The 13,530-nt window shown below is 52.1% G+C and overlaps 1 protein-coding gene across 1 annotated transcript in view; it reads left to right on the forward strand.

Moving 5' to 3' along the window:
- The window catches only part of MCM3AP (minichromosome maintenance complex component 3 associated protein), a 44,179-nt gene continuing 30,649 nt past the window's right edge, over window positions 1-13,530 (forward strand). The window contains exons 1-12 of the mRNA XM_023525812.1: window positions 1-77; window positions 580-1,903; window positions 2,141-2,364; window positions 4,372-4,450; window positions 4,696-4,840; window positions 5,438-5,628; window positions 7,365-7,504; window positions 8,825-9,022; window positions 9,408-9,676; window positions 10,563-10,725; window positions 12,404-12,564; window positions 13,294-13,530. The exon at window positions 13,294-13,530 is cut by the window's right edge and continues 124 nt beyond it. Of these exons, the coding sequence (XP_023381580.1) occupies window positions 682-1,903; window positions 2,141-2,364; window positions 4,372-4,450; window positions 4,696-4,840; window positions 5,438-5,628; window positions 7,365-7,504; window positions 8,825-9,022; window positions 9,408-9,676; window positions 10,563-10,725; window positions 12,404-12,564; window positions 13,294-13,530 (3,029 nt within the window). The 5' untranslated portion in view covers window positions 1-77; window positions 580-681. The remainder of the gene's footprint in view (window positions 78-579; window positions 1,904-2,140; window positions 2,365-4,371; window positions 4,451-4,695; window positions 4,841-5,437; window positions 5,629-7,364; window positions 7,505-8,824; window positions 9,023-9,407; window positions 9,677-10,562; window positions 10,726-12,403; window positions 12,565-13,293) is intronic.

The raw sequence follows: 13,530 nt of genomic DNA on the forward strand, positions 1-13,530 counted from the left end.
CCCTCGGCGCCGCGGGCCATTTGGGGTCGTGCTGCTTCGCTCCCCGGCCCCTTCCAGGTCTAGGACGGCCTCTCCGCGTGAGTACCCTGGACCTTCGAGCCAGTTCCTGCGGGCAGCCTCCCTGACGTCAAAACATATTTCTGTGTAGAGAGACTGTTTCATTCCCTGGTTCCTCGGAGAACAATTAGATGGGAGGAAACACTGAAACACTGATGTTTAGGTGTTACAATGTAATCCTCTGGTTATGGAGATTGGCAGGTCAGGAGAAGCTCCTCGAAAGGTGTTAACGGCGTTCGTTTTAAAAAAATGAACGTTTGAGGTTTTCCTTGAATTTACGAATTTAGTAAAACGATTTGATTTTTTAAGTCTCGTTTTAAACCTCTGTAACGAAGTAATTTATTTGTACCATCTTCCACCCCATACTCCAAAAAACGACTCCACTGGCTTTCAGAAAACAAGAATACTCAGTCCTTTGCCTTGTCCCTTTTAAGCAGTTTAGAATATGACATGAGATTAAAAATTCTTCTCTTAGTCTTCCAGCAGGATGTAGCTCTGATGACGTGAACGTTTGTCTTTCAGCGTAGAAAAGGTGAAGGAGAGCTCCCTCGCCCACCAGACCGTTTAAAGAAGAGGACTGCTGTGTGTAGGGTATTTATTACCTTCCGATAACTGGAAGAGAAGATGAACCCACCTAACCCTTTCGGTGGGCAGCAGCCCAGTGCTTTCCCAGCTTCCTCCAGTAGTTCCATAGGAACATTTCAGGCAAAGCCACCATTTCGATTTGGTCAGCCTTCTCTTTTTGGACAAAACAGTACATTATCTGGGAAGAGCTCAGGATTTTCACAGGTATCCAGCTTTCCGGCACCCTCTGGAGTAGGTCATCCTTCAGCGCAACCATTAGGGTTCCCCCACGCCTCAAGCGTTGGGCTCTTCTCTGGTCTTGAGCACACTCCGGCCTTTGTAGCTACCTCTGGACCTTCAAGTTCGTGTGTGCCTGGAAACCCCGGATTTAGTTTTAAACCACCCAACCTTGGGGCTTTCCCAAGTACTTCTACTTTTGGACCAGAGACTGGAGAAATAGCAAATCCTGGTTTTGGGGAAACGGAATTCAGCTTTAAACCTCTGGAAAATTCTGTGTTCAGACCAATACTGGGGGCCGAATCCAAGCCAGAGAAAACTCAGAGCCAAATTACTTCTGGATTTTTCACATTTTCCCACCCAATTAGTAGTGGACCTGGGGGACTGGCCCCATTTTCTTTTAGTCAGGCGACAAGTGGTTCAGCTGTCAGTTCAGAGTTTACCTTTTCGAAGCCAGTTGACAGCAGTGACGCGTCATCTCCCTTTAGCCCTGCTCCGTCGAACCAGAACACGGAAGGAGAGAAGAGGGGCCCGAGGCCGGTCTTTGGAAGTCTCCACGGCGGTGGCTTCACCAGCTTCCCTGTGTCTCCCTCAGGCTCTTTGGGGGAACCCTTCCCAGCTAGCAAAACAGGCATCAGACAAGGATGCGAGGAAGCTGTTTCCCAAGTGGAGCCGATGCCCAGCCTCATGAAGGGACTGAAAAGGAAGGAGGACCAGGACCGCTCCCCGAGGAGACACGGCCACAATGCCATTGAAGACTTGGACCCTCTGTCGAGGGGCGATCACCCTCCTGATAAACGGCCCGTCCGCCTGAACCGACCCCGGGGGGGCGCTCTCTTTGATCGGACAATACAGGATGTTATCAAAAGCAATAAAGAAGTTGGTCGTCTGGGCAACAAGGAATCTAGAAAGGAAACTGCCTGTGCCGAAGCTGGGGAGAATGACCACATGGCCATCCCAGGCGCGAGTCAGTCTGTTCTGGCAGCTTCCCGGCTTCCAGGCGTGAATAAAGAGGAAGAAACTGAAAGTAGGGATAAAAAAGAAGGTGAGCCCTAAAAATGCACAGCACATGGTAAATCCCACTGGCCAGTTCTTGGTAAGCTTCCCTGGGCATTAGCTCAGTTCTGGTAAGTCCCCTGTGAACATGAGGGTTACTGACAGACCATGGGGCCTCGGGGCGGGCCTCACATCCGTGAAGGTTTCTTTTGCTCTTACTAGTTGGGCTTCCTGTTTGAAAACGTTACATCCAGCATGATTCTGTGCCTGTTCTCTGGTCGCCTAGATTTTCTGAGAGGAACTCCTGGGCGTCAGAGTAAAAGAAGCGAGAGCACGGACAGTCTTGGGGGCTTCTCTCCTGTGGAAGCCACAGCCATCCAGTGCAAGAACATTCCTGACTATCTCAACGACAGAGCCACTCTGGAGAACCACTTCGGAAAGATCGCTAAGGTGCAGCGCGTCTACACCAGGCGCAGCAAAAAGCTGGCGGTGGTGTATTTCTTGGATCACGTGAGTCCTCCTGAGTGAACTTTGTCACTTCAGAACCCCCTTTTTTTTCCATCTGTCAGTCACTTGCTCGCTAGAATGCGGGGAAGCTCTAGACTGTTCTTAGCTTGGAGAGACGAGCATAGCAGTGAGTATTTCATCACTGCAGTCATCGGGGAGCAGCTTGCAGCCCCCACGGAGCAGCAAGCCTTAGCACGTCAGGTTCCTCTGCAGGGCGTGGCAGTGGCTCTTTGCCCACGTAGCACTTCTCCAAACTGGGGTTTTCTTTTTTTGGTTTTGGTCATCGTACATGATTACAGTAACCGTTCAAACGACACAGGAAAAGCAAAATCTCCCCGTCATCTCATTCTCCACAGGTAACTGCTGTTGTTTGGTTCACACCCTGACCTGAAGTTTGTGTACAAGTGCACACTTGCATGACACGTTAGTTGTAGGGTGTAGGTATATGTGGACTGCTTATGTTATGTGGCTTTATTTTTATTATTTTTAAAAAATATTCTCGTGGAGAAAAATTATGTTCTATAGGAATTCGTAAAGTAGAAAGCACGTTTTTATGCTCTTGTTAAATGGTACTATGGGAGGGGCACAAAATCTTCCCATAATCTGTCCTCCAAGATCGAAATTATGAATATTTTGGTTAATGTCTTTTCAAACCCATAATCACATTGTTTTTACACGAACGGGATCACACTGTATGTACTGTTAGTAACTTCTCATAGTAATCTTTAGTATTTTGTGGAGTCAGTAAACAGTTTAGAATGGGATTGTTACGTGCTGTATGCCATTCTGCCCTGTTTACTGACTTGGCCAGTGTTCTCCTTGTGGATGTCTTTGTGTGTACAGTTCTGATTACTTTATAGCCTTCGTTTAACTCCCTCAGAGTGGAAGCTCTGTGCCAAAATAACGTGAAGTCTTAGGGCTTTTGCCATTTATCCTTCTATTGGTTTTTTCCCCCCAGTTCAGTGGCATTAATTACATTCACAATGTTGTGCAGCCATCACCACTATCTGTTTCCAGAACTTTTTCATCTTTCCAAACAGAAACTCTGTCCTCGCTAAGTGATAACTCCCCATTCCCTTCCTTCCCCAGCCCCTGGTGGAATCACACCATCGTTGTCCTTTTGTGTCTGGCTTTTTTCATGCGGTTGTACTTCATTCCTTTTTGTGGCTGAATGGTCGTCCATGGTGTGGATGGACCACATTTTGTTCATTCATTTCTTGTTGGACATGGGTTGTTTCCGCCTTTTGGCTCTTTCGAATAATGCTGCCATGAACGTGGTGTGCAGATCTCTCGAGAGCCTGCTTCCCGTTCTCTTGGGTAAATACTTAGGAGTGGAATTGCTGGGTCAAAAGGTTATCCCCATTTTTTTTACTATTTTATTATATTTTGACTTGCAGTGTGCTTATTCTTCCTTCTGAGCCCTCAGTAAGAATTATATAGTAAATGCATAATGCAAATGAACACATCGTCATTGTAAGCAGTTCATTGGTTTATGTAAACAAAGCTGAGATCCCCTGATTACCCCACCTCTCTGTAACCCAGGAGCAGGTGTAGTTAGTTCCCTGTGTGATGTGTATTTTTCTGGATGTTTCCACGGGTCTCTCTGTAGCAATAGTAATACGTGCTTGGTTTAGTGTGTGTTTTGTGATAAATTGCACCCTGTGTGTATCATTCTGCAGCTCCCTTGTTTGTGTAAGTGTGACTTGGCTGTGTCTTTCCATTGCTGAATGTTACCCGATGGTGAGAATCATTTCACCAGATGCCGACAAGGCAAAGCTCATTGGTTCTATTCCAGTAAAGTCGTTGATTTCAAAAAGAAGGCGAGCAGATACTAGATGTGAGGCGGGTAAGGGCGGCGGGGACCGCAGCTGCCACCGGCGCGGTCAGACGTAGCGAGTGGAGGTGTCGCTCCCTTGCACGCAATTCTGCTCACTCATTTGCATGTTGAATCTCATTTCCTGTGGGCTCCCGATGCCCTGATACTTTGTGCTGTGGACTGCTGTCTTCTAGGCTTCTGCGGCCCTGGCCAGGAAGAAGGGGAAAGGTTTGCACGAAGACATGACTATCTTTTGGCACAAGAAGAAAATAAGTGAGTTCAGTTATCCTTTGCACAGTCTCTGATGCTTTGTGTGCAAGGTTCTTTGAGCTGGAACCCTTCCCCAAGGCCAGTGGCGGCTGGCTCCAAGTGGATCCTTGTGTCTCAGTGTATCCTTGGGTTCCTTTATGATCTCCTGTAACAGTTGACAGCTGTAAGAATTTTAGTTTCTCAAAAAAAAAGGTAAGTCCAGTGTCAGCGACATGTGGTACAATCTCTGCCGACTCTTGCCTTGTCAGGTCCCAGCAAGAAGCTCTTCTCTATCAAGGAGAAGACACCGGGCGAGGGCGAGGCCAGCCAGGGCCCGGAGGACACAGCCTTCCTGTACTCCCCGCTTGTCAAGCCCGGGGGGAGGGCTGCGGCTGGCAGCCTCACGAATAAAAGGTGCGCTGGTCCAGTGCGCGCGCTCTGCGCGCGGTGGGCTCTCTGACTTCCCGTGTCAGGAAGCGGGGGGCCTTCCCAGCGGTCCCGCCAAACATCAGGGGAAGTGGGTGACAGGCTGACACCCGAGCACTGGCTACGGGATGATGGAGAGGGGAAGTGGAGGGAGGTCGTGGGGGTGACCCAGGAGGGGTGACGACGAGAGCCACCTACTAGGGCCCCTCAGCCGTCTGCCCAGCCCCGCATCGCGCGCACGCCACTCCACGCTTCTCCCTGATGCGGATGCGTGCGCCGTCGCTTTTCCCTTAAAGTGCAGAACTGCTCGCCAGCCGCATTCCTGGGGACCACCCTAGTGGTTTCCACCATGGCTCTGCGGGGCCAGCTCAGAGCCACGTGACAGCTTGGTAGTGGGGTGCGCTGCTCCCGGCCTTCCGGTCTGTGGGAGCATCTGCCTCTGCCTCCCCGCGTCTCCCATGTCACCCTTCACCTGCTTCAGCAGTGCGCGTGGCTGGTCGGCCTTCGAGGCGTGGGAAATCGTGCAGGCCGAGGGGAAGGTGGGCAGTGGCAGTGGCCACGGCCCTGATGCGCCTCTCTCTGCAGCTCCCCAGTGAAGAAGCCCGGCCCTCTGAAGACCTACCCACCTGACGGGGACCCTTTCGACTCTGGCTCCGAGGCCTCTGAGGGCCCTGGGCCATGCGTGTCCTCGCTCAGTGCCCTGATAGGCACAGTGGCCGAGACGTCCGAGGAGAAGTACCGCCTGCTTGACCAGAGGGACAGAGCCATGCGGCAAGGTATGTGGCGGTCTCTGTGGAGGCCCAGAGCCTCGTGAGGTCGGGAGCTGAGCAGGAGGGCGGCCCAAGCATGGGGTCCACTGCCCCCGCGTCTCAGGGCCTCTGACGGGCCACACGCAGCCTTTGTTGCATGCTGGTCTCCCGAGGGGGTCAGCGTGGATGTGCGTGTATACAGGTATGCTTTATTTTAACTTGGTTTTTGGAAGAAAGTCTACAAGTTGTCGATCCATGCTAAGTTAAACAACTTAAAGAGCAATTTTTAGACACTTAGGAAGCTGGTGTAAAAAAAAATTTTGCTAAATTGCCACAAATAAAACTAACAAATGTCAACCTGGGGAAAAAAATCCGTGACTCAGCCCAGACAGAGGGCCGATCGCCTGATACGGAAAGTCCTGTGCAGGTCGATGTGGAAAAGGCCGAACCCTGGGGCCTGAGGGTGCCTCGTGGCTTGGCTCTGGAACACGTGGGCGGATGCTCACGTGGCACACCGTGCAGAAGCAGACGACACTCCGTGGAGATAGCATCAGTGCTGTGTGGGGCGAGCAGGCGGGGTGTGTGAGACTCTGAAAAACTCGCGCCTTTGACCCAGAGTTCCACATCCGCGGTGTCCTACAAACACCACGCATGTGCGGGCATGTGCGAGGGTCATACGCAGGCTGGTTTGCGATGGCAAAAACTGGACGCCAGTGTCCACACAGGTTGGAAACATGCTTGGTAGGAGACTGGGGCTTCTTCATGGAAAAAGCATCAAGGTTTATCGTGACGTGACGAGGGCAAGGTGCTGCATTTGTGTGTGTCCATGCACGTGGAAATATGCTTGCTCGTGTGTGCCCGGACTCGGGGTGTGTGAGAGTCTGCTCACACTGATTGTCAGGAGGGGCGAGGGGAGGCGGGCGTTCTGTTTTGGACACTGTTTCGTCTTTGGGTTGTTGAATCCTGCGAACGTGGTACGTACTCTAAAGGTGGATGTTCTATTAACATTCAGAAGTAAGTGCTGTGACAAAAATAAAGGAGAAACGTGCTCCTTGCGAAATCTTTCTCTAAATTTTAGGTGTAGGATTTTCCTCTTTTTTAAGAGCTGGTATCAGTGAGATAATCATAGTGCCTCCTTAACACTAACGAAAGCTGCCATCGTAACTTGTCATTGATGTGATTTTTGTATTCCAAGTAAAATTACTAGGTATTGGAGTTTGCTAAAATAAAAATAAGATGTATATGTTTTGAGTTGTGAAGTTGTTCATTCCATTTCATTTTAAAGATACTTTTGTAGCTGTTTAATTCAATGGTAATCATGGTGGTTCATTCAGGTCAAGACCCAGGTAACTTCCATCATGTGATAACTATTTTAGAATAGTGATGTATCTTAAGTATTTATGTTGACAAAGTGATCCTTTTAACAGACGTGCTGCAGAGTGATTGTTTATCGTGGAGGTCAGCAGGGACGCCGTAAATGCCCATGCCTCCCACTGCCCGCGGTGTGCGGGGTGGCCTCGATGCAGCAGGCCTGTAGGGAGAGGCCTCGGGGATCTTCACTCCCGCCCCCCGCCTCCCCTCACCCTCTGTGCGATAGGCCGTGCTTTCCTTTCCCTGAGGCCCAGTGTTTTGGAAATATTTCTTTTGTGACTTGTGTGTGTTTTTTATGTTCCTGTTTCCTTTTTTTTTATTATGAAAACACATTTTCCTGGATTCCTGGTAACTGTGTGGTATGTTCTTACTTTTCACGTGATGTCATTTAGCTCGGGTGAAAAGAACCGACCTGGACAAAGCGAGGACTGTCGTTGGGACGTGCCCAGACATGTGTCCTGAGAAAGAGCGGTACATGCGGGAGACGCGGAGCCAGCTGAGCATATTCGAAGTGATCCCGGGGACTGACCAGGTACAGCCTGGTTCCCCTCCAGGCAACGTCTGCAGTCAGCTGTCGGGCTGGAGGTGGAACGTGCGAGGAGGGGAGGCTGGTTCTTTCATGATTTGTCTGGGAGTTCACTTTTCTGAGTGTGGTGGGGTGTGCTGTGACAGGCACATGGCGTTCTGTGAGGCGTGCACTCCAGTCTCGTGCCGGCACCTGGGGTGCACACGTAGATGCATTCGGTCCACAGGTTAAAACGTGCTCACGTTTCTTTTTTCCACACTTTTATTACTATCCTTTTCTTTGTTTATATTCTCCACACCTGAGATTATGTTCTAGATGTAATTTTGTATGAATCTTTCTCACTTAAAATTGTATCATGAGCCCTTTCTCTTGTTACATTGAACCCTTTATAAACATTTTTAGATGACGGCGTATTTGATTATGGAGTTATGTCAGGACTCCCCCCTTTTTGCAATCATTAGGTGGTTTCTAATTTTTCAGTTTTACTAACAATTCAGTTGGGCGTATGGGTTTTAATGCTTCTAAGATATTTGGATTACTTCCTTCTGATGGATCCTGAGCATTAAGTTACTGTATCCGAGGGCGTGACCTTTCTTAAGGTTTCTGACCACATGTCGGTGTGTGTTCCCAGATTGTCTCCCAGAAATCTGCACCATTTAGATCCTGTTAACTCTGGTTAGTTTTACTTTTGGGATTCTCTCCTGGCCGGTGGTTTCACGGCTGCCTTTACCCTACCTTAGTTGAGCAACAGCTGTCACGGCAGAGGCCCAGAGCTCCTGCCCCAGGAGACAGTGACAGCAGCTTGTAGCAGATGTGTAGGGCCCAGGTCTAGTGGACGTCTTTGCTTCTGCCTTGGCCATTTGTCTTCAGCCTCTGTTTGCAGGTGGAAGGTGCAGCTCCAAGCCTCTTGTTGGCAGCTGGCCCTGGCCCTACCAGGCCCCTGCTGCTGTCTCCATTTCGTTTCTGGTCTGTGTAGACTTGACCTGGTGTTTGAGCATGGCCGAGACCTTTCAGTGTGCTTTAAAGTCCTTTACCTGTCACATCTCGGTGTTTGGAGCCAGGTAGATTTGTCTTCACTTACGTTTCTCTGCTTCTCCACGTGGACTCTCATCTTCAGTCCTTGTATTTGCCAAAAATACGATTCTTGTATTTTGCCCTCGCATATATGTTGTTACCTTCCAATAGAAATTGTACATTTTAAAATCGTGTTCTGTAGCCCTGGTCTCATGAGCGTGTGCAATTTCCCCCCGTGTCTTAAGGCCCAGCCGCTGGGAGGCTGGCCCAGCACCTGCCACCTAGCTGCTTGTCGCCACTGTGTTTCTTCAGGTGGACCACACGGCGGCCGTGAAGGAGTACAGCCGCTCCTCAGCCGACCAGGAGGAGCCCCTGCCGCATGAGCTGCGGCCCCTGGCGGTGCTCAGCAGGACCATGGACTACTTGGTGACCCGGGTCATGGACCAGAAGGAGGGCAGCCTGCGGGACTGGTACGACTTCCTGTGGAACCGCACACGGGGCATTCGGAAGGTACCGGCCTCTCCCGGGCGGGGCGGGGGATGCACACGGGGCATGGGATGGTACCGGCCTCTGCCAGGCAGGGTGGGGGATGCACATGGACCCACGAGAGGGGGCTCTGTGCATTTACTTCGTTACACGTTACCTGTAATGGGAAGTATGCGATTACGTAAAGTCATCGCAGAGCCTATTAAAATGTTCTTTATAGGCTTTGTTTCAAATTGAATTGTGGGGGATCCAGATAAGAAGCATGGCTTTCTGCTAGTGATTCTCTGGGCATGGGGTATGGATGCGAGAGACCTGTGTTCTTGTAAGGCGTGGGCGGCCTGCAAGGCCATCTGCGTGTGTGGTGCTGCTCGTGTGTCACATGTGTGATGTCCCCCTCGATTGTGGCCAGGACATCACGCAGCAGCACCTTTGTGACCCTGTGACGGTGTCCCTGATCGAGAAGTGCGCCCGGCTCCACATCCACTGCGCTCACTTCATGTGTGAGGAGCCCATGTCATCCTTCGACGCCAAGATTAACAACGAGAACATGACCAAGTGCCTTCAGAGTCTGAAGGAGATGTACCAGGACCTGCGGGGCAAGGGCGTGTGCTGTGCACGCGAGGCTGAGTTCCAGGGCTACAGTGTGCTGCTCAGCCTCAACAAGGGCGACACCCTCAGGTGAGCTGTCTCAGCCTCAACAAGGGTGACTCTGAAGGTGAGGGAGGGGGAGAGCATCGGCCTGATGAGCAAAACAGGCAAGTGAACCAGGACGGGCGCCCGATGCCCCGTCAGAGCTGTCAGTCTGCCGTGTCCACGTGTTTCCTTGCACGCACGAGCGTACACACCTTGTCAAAGATGCGAGTCTGGGGAGAGAGAAGTCTCGTGGGAAACACGTGCTAAGGGTGGCACGATAATGAAGAATGAATTCTAAGCCCCGGGGGATGCCTGTGCAGACGCTTATGTGAGCGTGCGGGAGGGTCCCCTGGGCCTCCGTTCCTGTGGCAACCCATGTCCCCTTCCATTCCAGGAGTCCCTGATTTATGCCAGCACTCTTTTCTAGCTCAGTATTTTCCCCAAGAAACTTGCCACAGAAGGTCTAGATATGTGATTGATTTTAAGCCTGAAAACCAAATCTTGGGGGTAAATTGCTATGGAAAACGACCGTGATTTTTTCAGGTGTGGTAGGTGTTTGTCCTTTGTCCCCAGTAAGCAGGCATATCGGTCTGTTTCTAAACGAAACAGTTCGATTTTGTTTCTTGAACGTTGTCACCAAACACGGCTGGCAGTAGGTTGGCATTAAAGTAACTCTTGGATAATCGCTTCCTAAACTGTTGTTTGAACTCACTTGATTTATTCATTGGCTCTTTAAAGAAAGCCTTGTTCCCAGTCGAGCCACGAGTGGCCGCGCTGCAGTGGGGCAGCTGTGTGTGTAATGGCACGTGTCGCCATGAAGACCCTGCTGCTCAATGTGGTTCAAGGCTGGTCTTTATCAGATCTGTGCTCATAGGTGTTTCGTCTGATTAAAAGCGAGGCCCTAATCTCTCTCGCCCCCTCTAATTAACAGAGAAGTGCAGCAGTTCCATCCCGCCGTTAGAAACTCCGCTGAGGTCAAGTTCGCCGTTCAGGCTTTTGCAGCGTTGAACAGTAACAATTTCGTGAGGTTTTTCAAACTGGTCCAGTCAGCTTCGTATCTGAATGCTTGTCTTTTACACTGTTACTTTAATCAGGTGAGTAATGTCGCTGTGCTTGTGGAGTTGGAAGAGAGCAGGCTGTTACTTGTGGTATTTAAGTGCATCCCTAGTCCAAGCGGGTTTCAGGCAGGTCCTGGGTAATAGCCGTCACGGCAGCCCCCTGGGGTCTCTGGTCACTCTGCTTACAGGGGTCGTACCACTGAACACCAGGAGCAGTGAAAAATGCTGCTCTTATGGTTCAGAGAAGAGAAATCTCTTCAGAACCACGTTAGCACTGTATCTTCCACGGAAGCAAAGAAATCAAAAAGCAAAAATTGCATGCACGAAGATCTTGGACGTTCTTGGTGTCATTGGTCTAAAACTCTATTAGTTTTAGAGTGAGCCTCAGGATGCTAAGTTCATTTCAGTAAATAACATAAGTGCCTGCTCTTTGTTGGTGCTGTGCTGGGCTCTGGGGTATGAAGGTGGGCACCGTGGGCTTTGCACAGATTCCCGGTCTCAGCCCTAGCCCCTGAGGACACTTGGGGATGAGTGAAGAGCAGCCCCCACGCCCGCCTCAGGCACACTCTGTGCTGCCTCCCCAGCTGCAGGGCGGGGAGGAGGCTGCCCGGGAGAGCTCAGCAGCCTGATTTGGTGGCTCCAGGTCGCTTTCCTCCTCCTGTACACAGTGGCGAACCTGAGGGTCCCATCCCAGGCAGAGTCTTCTGCAAGTGTGCCCATTGTCAGATCGGACACTTGCCAACAGAACTGAAATTCTGGGACAGATGCAAAGATTCCTAACAGCGTGCCACTTGGGGAACTGTGTGCAGCTGAGTTAGACTGATAGCTCACGTTTTTAAAATGATTGTTTAACGTTATTGGAACGTTGCCATGGATGCCCACACCATCCCCTTGTCCCCGGCCTGCCTCCCCTGTGCCCTCCGGGTTCCAGCTGCAGTGGCGCCCCCACCTCAGGGCCCCCGCACTTGCCGTTCTCACTGCTCTTCTCACAGGGCCACATGGGGCCACCTCCTCCAGGTCTCAGCGTGGCTGCCACCTGCTGGGCCGGGTCCACTCTGTCAGCGCCGCCTGTCCTTTGCCTTTGTCGCACTGTCACTGTGGAACGTGCTGTGTGTTTCATATAGTTGCTTGTTCAACATCGGTTTCTCACTGACCCGTGGGGACAGGGATTTTGTTTACTGGTGCACTCTGAACGTTAACAATGCCAGGCCCGACGTCAGCACGCGACAAACACGCTGATTGGAGGAAGCCATCCAGAGTCCTAGCACCCAACACGTTTTGTTAGCATTTTCACGTTTCTCCTTTATCTTGGACAGTATTGTGGTGATGCTGTGAATCGGCTTTGTCTCTGACTCTTCCGCTTAATCTTATGTCACGCCTCCTTCCACGGCACTCTCTGGCCTCTGTGGTCATGTTGGCAGCTGCACAGCTTCCCGTTGGGCGGGTGCTGCCGGTTTACTTCCTGTGCCCTGCTGGAGGGTTGTTCCTCTCCCAGCGTCTCATAAATAAAGCCTTCACGGCCGACCGCTTCTGCATGCGAAGCCGTTTCCTTCAAGTGCGATGCTGGGCATCTCCCACCGAGCAGATGACCCGAGGGCACCACGCCTGGGACCCGTGGGGCCAGGCCACTTTCCCAAGGTCCGCCATCCTGGCCTGCCTGTGGTCCTGGGGCCACCGACCCTTCGAGAGCTCAGGCAGTGGCTTCTCCTTTCAGATCCGTAAGGATGCGCTCCGGGCGCTCAACGTGGCCTACACCGTGAGCACGCAACGCTCCACCGTCTTCCCCCTGGACGGCGTGGTGCGCATGCTGCTCTTCCGAGACTGTGAGGAGGCCGCCGACTTCCTCAGCTACCACGGCCTCGCCGTTTCCGACGGGTGAGGGCGGACGGCAAGGCTGCGGGCACCTCTCTTTTCCTCTCAGCTCCGGAAAAGGGCCGGGAGGTGCTGGCGACGTGCCCAGGCCTGGAGGAGGCATGTGCCACGTGCTGCCTCCCTGGGGTGCAGGTGCACACAGCGAGGCTCGGAGTGGCTAGGGAATGTCCCTAGGTCAGACATCGCCGTTGGCAGATTGGGGTTCAGACCCAGTTCTTTGTGACTTCAAAATCCTTGTTTTTCACAAGTTATTGAAGAACTTAAAGGTAAAGCCTAGAGCCTTCTTTGTCCCTTGAAGATGGCCTCTGCTGGCCTGTGATAGGCCATTGCCCACTTCTGATGGTACCAGACGGGCACTGATGGGGCAGGCCAGGGGCTTCCCTACTTGCAGTCAGATGCTTTGAGAACCCAATGAGACGTGCAGACCCTCTGCCAGAAAATGGCATCGTGACAGCGAGGCCCGTGCTCGGTTTCCTTCCCCTCTGTCCTCTGGCTCCTCAGGCTGGCCCCCCTGCCTGTCCTCATGGAGGCGCGGCGGCTTCGAGCCAGTGCGTGTGGGTGTGTGCTGCGCTGCACATGGCTGTTACTAGCTGGGCCAGGTGGCTCCTGGGTCGGCAGCAGCAGTGGCCGTGTGACAGGGAGGGGCCTTCTGGCTCAGTTGCTGGGCTCTGGGTGTGAAGGCTGGCCTCTCCCCGTGACTCACGCCTCTCTGGTTCTTCGTGGCCTGCGCAGCTGTGTCGAGCTGAACCGGTCCTCGTTCCTGGAGCCAGAGGGGCTACTCAAAGCCAGGAAGTCGGTGTTTGTGACCAGGAAGCTAACGGTGTCGGTGGGGGAAGTTGTGAACGGAGGCCCGCTGCCCCCCGTCCCTCGCCATACCCCGGTGTGCAGCTTCAACTCCCAGAACAAGTACGTCGGGGAGAGCCTGGTGGCAGAGCTGCCCACGAGCGCCCAGAGAGCCAGCTCGGACGC

Source organism: Pteropus vampyrus, unplaced genomic scaffold (genome assembly GCF_000151845.1).
Source record: "Pteropus vampyrus isolate Shadow unplaced genomic scaffold, Pvam_2.0 Scaffold632, whole genome shotgun sequence".
Classification (NCBI taxonomy): Eukaryota; Metazoa; Chordata; class Mammalia; order Chiroptera; family Pteropodidae; genus Pteropus; species Pteropus vampyrus.